This window comes from Cavia porcellus, unplaced genomic scaffold (genome assembly GCF_034190915.1).
Source record: "Cavia porcellus strain 051 isolate PalLab524CR breed Dunkin Hartley unplaced genomic scaffold, mCavPor4.1 scaffold_18, whole genome shotgun sequence".
NCBI lineage: Eukaryota > Metazoa > Chordata > Mammalia > Rodentia > Caviidae > Cavia > Cavia porcellus.
In genome coordinates this window covers 43,310,920-43,319,252 of record NW_026947501.1, presented here as the reverse complement: position 1 = coordinate 43,319,252, position 8,333 = coordinate 43,310,920, and the positions used below count along the sequence as shown (strand labels likewise).

At 39.4% G+C, this 8,333-nt stretch overlaps 1 long non-coding RNA gene and 1 gene segment (V, D, J or C); both read left to right on the top strand.

Moving 5' to 3' along the window:
• Window positions 1–3,022: 3,022 nt before the first annotated feature.
• LOC101788564 (probable non-functional immunoglobulin kappa variable 6D-41) lies at window positions 3,023–3,669 on the top strand. The segment is given in 2 exon segments: window positions 3,023–3,129; window positions 3,347–3,669. Coding segments are annotated over 2 exon segments (372 nt in total).
• Window positions 3,670–4,316: 647 nt separating this feature from the next.
• Window positions 4,317–7,700, top strand: LOC134471335 (uncharacterized). The gene is made up of 2 exons (XR_010040727.1): window positions 4,317–5,525; window positions 6,631–7,700. It is a non-coding gene; the product is annotated as an uncharacterized LOC134471335 (long non-coding RNA).
• Window positions 7,701–8,333: the final 633 nt, after the last annotated feature.

Here is an 8,333-nt window from a genome sequence, read left to right as displayed (position 1 = left end):
TCCCTGCAGGAGTCACAACAAGGAGAGGTGCAATCAGCGCACATCCTGAATGTCCACGTGCTCAGAGTCTGTGTTTGGAGATCTGATGAAGTGGAGGAAGGTGCAGTGTTGCCGCCCATGTATAACCATATGTATGTAGAGGAAAAGTGGGCGGGAATTAGAGCCACACTGAGGTCTATACAGATGCTTTGAACTGGGTCATTTATTGGCACTTCCCTCACCCACTGCAAAAGTGCAAAATATTCCACACTACTGGACTGACCAGGCCCACTGATATTTTTTATTTGAAATCTTTTTTTTTTTTTTTTAATGTAGACATTTGTTTCTGTAAAGTCTTTCTTTAGAATGCCTTTGGCCCATCCATGAGTTTTGTTATTTTGTGTTTCCTCATTAATGTGCCTCAAAATAAGGTAATTTTCTTTTGAGTTTTTGCATGACATTTGATTAGTTTTGAAATTGCCATATATTGTGAATTTCATAAAATTTCTCCTGCTTCAGGATGATACTTCCATGCCATTGTAGTTTGAGGAGCTACTTGGTATGATTTCAGTCTCATTTAAGTTATCAAGATTTGTGTTTGTCACCTAACATGTGACCGTCTTAGTAAATACTCTGTGTGTGCTTGAGGAGAGGTATATTCTGGGGGTTTTGGGAGGCAGGGTCTGATCTAAAGTGTAGTTTAAATCTAATATCTCCTCATAGATTTCCCGTGTGGATCATCTATCCAGACACTGCCATCTGCTGCTATTAATGTATTTCTGTGTCTATATTTTCCTTCAGAACTATTAATATGGTATTTATATGTGTTGGGGCACCAGAACTGGGTACATATATATTTATAATCCTCATGTTCCAGTGTTGCATTCATCCCTTTTCATGATGCAGTGACCCTTTTTCCTGTCTTTACTCAGTTTTCCTCTTAAATTTTTTTTCTCTATTTATAGTAGCTGCTTTCTGTTCATTTCTGTTTGCATGTAATATCTTTTTCCATCCATCATTTGCTGACTGTGTGCACTCACAAATCCAAGATGAATCTCTTATAGGTAGTATATAGTTGGTTTTTATCTTTTAAGAAATTTAGGCCACTCCAGTGGATATGGTTTTCTTAGAGATTTTAATCCATTTACATTCGAGTTTATTATTAAAAAAGACTTGACTTTTTCAATTTTGCTAATTTTCTCATTTTTCATTGCTCAGTCCTTACTTTTACCCCTCTTGATGTACTCGTCTGTGATTTTATGATTTTCTGGGATGTCATCACTTGATTTCATTCTCTTTATCTTTTGTGTAGCTGTTATGGGTTTTTATTTGGTATTTCTCATGGGACTTTTGTCAAACATCTGGTTGTAACAGACTTCGAAACTGCTAACCACTTAACTTTGATGACATGCAAAAACTGAACACGTTTTTACTTCTCCCCTCCCCAAATTTTATATTTTGATGTCAATTAATAATTTATCACCTTTTATATTTGGTATTCTTTAACGAATTACTGTAGCTGTGGTTACTTTTTTTAGTTTTGTCTTTTGATCCACCAGCAGGCCCTGGGCCTATTACATGGTGTCATTCACATTCCGGGTAGGTCTTATCTCACTTTGCTGCCCAAGATGCCAAGTCTTCTCAGTAAGTACTCTTAGGGACACATTCAGAATTGTGCTGTTCTAGATACCTGGGGATTTATCAATGCCATCAAGCCGACATCAGGCTAAATCATCACCATCAGCACTTCAGAGTGTTCAGCTCACAGGTCTGTCTCAAAGCACTGACTGTGTTATGCCACTGAAATTCCCCTAAATAGCTATTGCGTGATGGCTTACAGAATACCAGGAATACACTGAGAAATTGTATGATAACTAATGTGAAGCCCTTGAGATTGCCATCAAGGAGAGGACACATCTGAAGTACTATAGATTTCACCTAGAGAAAATCTGGGGAAAAAACCATCCCTGCTCCCAGCAAACAACAACGAACCTGAAAATCAAATATTAGTCAGTTTTACTGAAACGACTCCGTAAGGCATTAAAATGCCTACTGGCTGCAGAGGAGTAGAAGGTAGAAGGTGACCTACACTCAGGTTGTGGACTGTCTTCTAAGAAGAGGAGCTACAGGGCCGTGTGTACTTAACTATAATACAGGTGACACCCAAAGTCTCCATGGTGGCAGAGTGGTTGTCTTGTGTTTGGACATAATCCAATATGAGTTACAGAAGGAGACAAAAATTCACTGTACTGACAGAAGATATAAAACACTTTTAGTTTCCTCCATTTTTATGTGTATTACAAGTTTTTAAAGATTTCAGTGTACCAGGATGAGAAAAAAACCAGAATATAGAGTGATTATAAAGTTTCCTTGGAAATTGAGTCATTTGTAGACAAAAAGACCACAAATGATCGTGCTGGAATTCTAGCACCAGAGCCATAGTTCTCCTCTGATATGCCAACGTAGTGGGAGAAAGTTAATGAGAAAAATGAGAATCAAGTCACTATAGAAAATGAAAAAGTTAATAAAATGCATTAATCTCCAAAATAAAGAGTTACTCTGCTCAAGGAAATATATTCTAATAAACTGAGGCTCTTTTCTACTGCATGGTGTCTAAAGAGGTATAGCATAGATTTGCCTAAAGACATTTTCTTCCCTGTGACCTCAGAGTATCTAATCTAAGCAGCATATCAGCATAGACCCATCATTCCATCTCCAAGATATTTTATGGAATTCTACATGCTTTTATTAAGATGCAAGTCTTTGAGGCCAGGTAAGAAATCACTCAAGTTCTTGGTTTCCTTATTCTTAGAAGAAGGATATCTTATTCCAACTGCACAGACTTAGACCTCAAGGACAAATGAAGACCAGAAAAGACAGATGGTTTATTTTAAAAACACCGAGAAGGAATTCACCTGGGACCTAATGTGGTCAGCAAAGGAACTGAGCCCTCGGTGTGCCCAGCTCAGCCCAGATCTGTGCCCTGCCTCGCTGCTGATTTGCATGTTTTGCCTAGAGGCCATTTCTGCTCCTTGGAGTCCTCTTGAAAGGCTGCTTGGTGGATCTGGGCAAAAAGAGCCTCAGCAGAGCTAAGACCAAACATGGGTGTCCTGACTCCTCTTTTCTGCCTTCTGCTGCTCTGTTGCCCAGGTGAGTGAGACAGCTGCAGGGAACACATCCCAGATGACAGATTTCTCTTTACTTGGTGGTCAGAGCCTCTCAGAGACTCTGGGACTCTCTGGGTCATGGTTCTTTCTCAGAGACCTAGGTGCCCTTAGGTTAAGGGACCCAGAGAGCCCAGGTCTTCTGGAGGAAAACAGGTGGGGACCCACTCACTAACACTGGTTGTGTATTCCTTCCCTCTCAGCCACCAGTGGGAGCGCTGCCCTGACACAGTCCCCAGCCTTTCTGAGTGTGACTCCAGGAGAGAGCGTCTCCATCACCTGCAGGGCCAGTGAAAGAATTAGTGATTATTTGAACTGGTATCAGCAGAAGTCAGGCCAGTCTCCTAGGATTATCATCTATGATGCTGATAACAAATATCCTGGTGTCTCTGATCGCTTTAGTGGCATACAGAGTGGGACAGAATTCATTTTCAAAATCAGCGGGGTAGAGGTTGGAGACACTGGCACATATTACTGCCAGCAGGACTACGAAGTCCCTCTCACAGTGTTACAGTCCCATACATAAACCATCTGCACAGGAGGTTTTGTGGTTTCAGCAGCTGCCCTCTCTCCTGTGCCTTATTTACAACTGCAGCCCCTGCGATGGGTATGGGTGGGTGGGTATACAGGGTTCAGTGGTGAGGGTATAGAGGACTTGTCTTTCAGAATATGATTTGTTGACAAAACAAGGCTTCTAGCCTTCAGTGAAGTCTGAAAATTAGATCTCTACGCCAGGACTACCCAGGACTTGTCTGTAACATGGTCTTTGAATTCTTTCTCTGAGACAGTTTCTAAAACTTTTATTGTGCAGAGAACTAATGCACAATAGGAAGCCATCTCCCAACTATGGGAGATAGTTTTAGTAGTACAACACTAGTAATAATAATAAAGAGCAAAACTGCCCCTGTGGCAACTGCCACTTAATGGTCTTGAAGGCTTGCTCTGTATTCAACACTGGACTCCTCCAGGCCACCTAATCCCCTATGAATCCTCTATAGATAAGGAATCAGAGGCTCATGTAACATCACTTGCTGAAGGTACCAGCAGTCATAGGTCAGAAGATGGAAACATATTCTGCTCCTCTGAACCTGTAACTTCATTCATTCATTCATTCATTCACTCATTCATTCATTCACTAAAATTAGATGCTGTTTAATGCAATAAAGTGTGTTTATTGTACATTAATTTAATATAAAGTATATAGCTGGTAACTTTATACACATCTTGCCTTGAACCACCACTCAGAGAGAGATAAAGCCCTGTCTCCAGCTTCACCCATGCCTCTTTTTATTGGTTCCACCCTACAGACATCCTGTATCATCCACCTTTACAGGAGGATGCCATGCTCCTGTCTTCTACCAGTGTGAACCGTATTTCCTCAGACTCTACAGCAATGGAATACTTGTATGTCTTTGGCTTCTTACTTCTTTTTATCGACATGAGTTTTTCAATTTATCTATGTGTTTGCTTAGGTAGTAATTTCTTCCTTTTATTTTGAATAATTCTCTATGACATGAGCATGTCATAGTAAATTTATTCCTGATTTCATGTGTTGTTTTAGCTTTGAGGTTGTTATTAACTTTCAGGGATTTTTTATAGTGTCTTTTATGGACTTCTTTGCTCTCTTCCCCTGACTATATTCTTAGGACTGAAAGTAGTGAGTGATGGACTTGGTTAGCACTGCTTTATCTTTAGCAAATGCTCCTTGGACATTTTATAAAACTGAGAACAAATTTACATGCTACCAGCCATGCACAAAAACGTGTGTTGTCTGAAGCCTTTCTAATACTTATTGTTTTTTGGCTTTTAAGGTGATATTGTCATTAGAACTTATGTTTCTTTAATGAGTAATGATTATTGAATAACTTCTTGGTTTTTTTGGTCATTTGAATGCTATTTGGGGGGATGACTTGCAGTTAAATAAAACAGTGCATACAGATAAACATGCAGTTTCCTATTTTATTGGGTAGTTTTTATGTATCTTGAAATAAATTATTGTCAATACATTGATTAGGCTTCTCCAGAAAGAGTTAGAATTATCTCTCTATGTATGTGTCTAGCTATCTACCTGTGTATTTATCATTTATATCTATAATACATATGAACTTTTTAGTTGGTTCACATGATAGCTGAAGGTAAAATGATCTACAATGACTGCAAACTGGAGAGCCAGGAAAGTTTACACCTGTTCTGCCTAAGAAGCTGGAAATCTCAGAATGAAAGAGACTGGCACACTATCCTAGTTCATAACAAAATCTTGAAAGCTCCCAGAGAGAGGTTCCCTGAGGCAAATCCATATTGAGGATCGAAAAGCATAGAATCTGATATCCACAAGCAAGAGAACCATAAGATGCACCCACTTCAGAAGGAAGAGCAAAAAAGGTGAGAGAACTGAATGTTTTCCTTCTTCTACATTTTATTCAGGATGAGACCTCCCCAGGGTTCTATGACTAAGCGTTTTGGAGTCTACATACATGAGATCACATAGTATTTAGTCAGCTGTGTCAGGGTCATTTCAGATAGCATGATATCCATTAGTTTCATCAGTGTTGTCCTGAATGGTAGGAGTTCCATTTTATTTTATAACTAATATTCAATCAGATATGTTGCTTTCACATCTTGTATGTTGCAAATAATGCTTACTGAACATGAAAGTGCACATGTCTCTTCAAGATTCTGACTCCATTTCTATCAGACATACTCCCATAGTTGAGATTATATGGTGGTTCTATTACTAAATTTTTGAGAAACATCTATAACTGCTTTCTATAATGGTTGTACCAGTTTACATTTCCACCAACAGTATCAGGTGGTTTCTTTATTCTCCACATGTTCAACAACAGCTGGTATTTCTTGTCTTTTTGAAAGTAATCATTCTAGTAGATACAATGTGGTATTTATTATGGTTTTATTTCCATGCTGCATGATTAGCAGCAATGAGTACCTTTTTAAATATCGACTGCTGTGTGCATCCTTTGGAAATTGTATTCTCTCCCATTTTTAAGAAGCTCTTTGTTTTGTGTTTACTTTTGTTTTTGCTACTGAGTTGTTTGCATATGCATCTTAAAGATTAAATACCTATCAGATATTTGATTTGTAAATATTTTCTTGCATCCTGTAGATTTCCTTTCCTTTTGTTGAATATTTCCTTTGTTTTGCAGAAGGCTTTTGTCCCACTTGTTTAGTTTTGTTGTCTGCAATTTTTGTGTTACATCTAAAAAGGCAATGGCAAGACCAAGGTCAAGGTACTTTACCCATTTCCTTTCTTTTAGATTTTATAGTTTTAGATTTTACACAAAATACATTAATAAACTTTGGATTACTTTTTTATGGATAGTGAGGGGTGTATGTTTAGCGATCATTTTGCTAGTGTATATCTGTTTTTACCAACACTATTTGTTGAAAATACTTTCCTTTCCTTATTGTGTATTTTTGGTACTTTTGTCTAACATTCATCACTCTGAAAGTTTTGTCATCTGTCTTACAGGAAACGGTGTCAGTACAGGGAAGGAACAGAAACCTGGTGGTGCTCATCTGTGCAGGTGTGGTTGTCCACTGACCGACATTACTGAGCCTAAGTGCAAGCTGCCTTTGTGAATTCTCTTCAGAGTAAGGCTGCACCAGGGATCTCGGGAAAGATCTCAAAACTGCAAAGGAAATGTCTATGTGGAAGACAAACTCCATAGAAAGACTTATTTCAATGAGATGCATTCTAGCACCTAGGGAGATGATGAGAAACATTATTTGTAGAAAGAAGCAATGTCCCTGTCATGCATTAAAAACTAGTGGTCAATTTAGTATCAGCTGAATTAAATCTGCATGATTCTGAGTGTAGATGGCCCACCTGAGGAAAACTACCAGCATATGAAGATATGTGGAGGGGAGGAGAAGGTGCTGTGGTGTCTTCTAAGTGTTGTCTTTTGGAGCTTACCTTGATATGAATTTGGTCATTATCATTGGAGGAGCTTGTGACCTTGTTGCTGAGAATGATCACAGTTCACTTTGGGTTAGGTCTTGTCCTTTTGTTCATCATTGCTACCTGATTCTGAAGTGGAAGATGTGTGCTATTTAATTTCTGTGAGAAGCTCATCATGCTGTCTTCCTGGCATGTAGTTGGCTATTATCATAGGAGGAGCTCAGGACCTCATTTTCACTGACGATGTCTGTGATAATTTTCTAGGAAGACCTGGTCCTTATTTTGAGCATTTCTTCTTGGCTCCATTGTCGAACTCTCAAGCTACACGCTCAGATCCTTCATTCCACTGGCATAGACTTTCTAGCTTCCACCACTGATCTTTGGGCCTTCCCAGAAAAGATCCACAAAATAGACTTGCATGAATCATTGTGGTGGGTTCTAGACTTCCATTTGGACTCATGGCAGGCATTGTTATGGGCTCCAGGTCTTCAGCTGGACTCATGCAAAACACTATTTTGGGATCCAGGCCCTCAGCTGGATTTTCTAGGTCTTCACTGTTATGCCCAGATTACCTGTACTTCATTGTAGTTTATGCTGGGTGACCATGATAAAATAATATTATAAATTTGCATCTGAGCAGGTCCTGACTACAATAGTCTCCATAGACTTCTATCTTGTTCCTCACAGGTTTGCACTAAATACCATCTGGCTGAGTCCTGGGGTTTGGTGAGACAGGGTGTCACAAAGAATAAATTCTGTGAACACAAAAGGGAAATTCTTTATTAAGGCTGAATAAAGGACATTTCCTGACATGAACACCTGGGGAGAAGTCTGTCAAGTGTGGAGAAGATAAGACCAATGTTTGCATTGCTGAAGCCCAGCACTCAACTCTGGCTGCTTTGTAGGCCAGGCCGCCCTGCTTTCCAGCATACATATCAATGCACGGTTCTGCTGGGTGATCTGCTTCAAGTGGGACTAAGAGTGAACCATGGAAGCCTGAGCTCTGCTCTTCTGTCTCCTGGTACTCTGGCTCCCAGGTGAGGGGATTACAGGATAATGATTCAGCACATTTTTGGAAACTCTTTAACATTGGGTCCTGTGTCCTGGCATCTCTGATCAGCAAGCACATTAATTAAAGTTCAGCATTGATCAATGAGCTGAGAAGACACTATTGAGAAGACAATGGGTGTTACCTGAATTACATAGGTAACATTTTTTTTTTCTATATTACATTATCAGCACCATTGGACAAAACCACTCAGACTCCTGCCTCC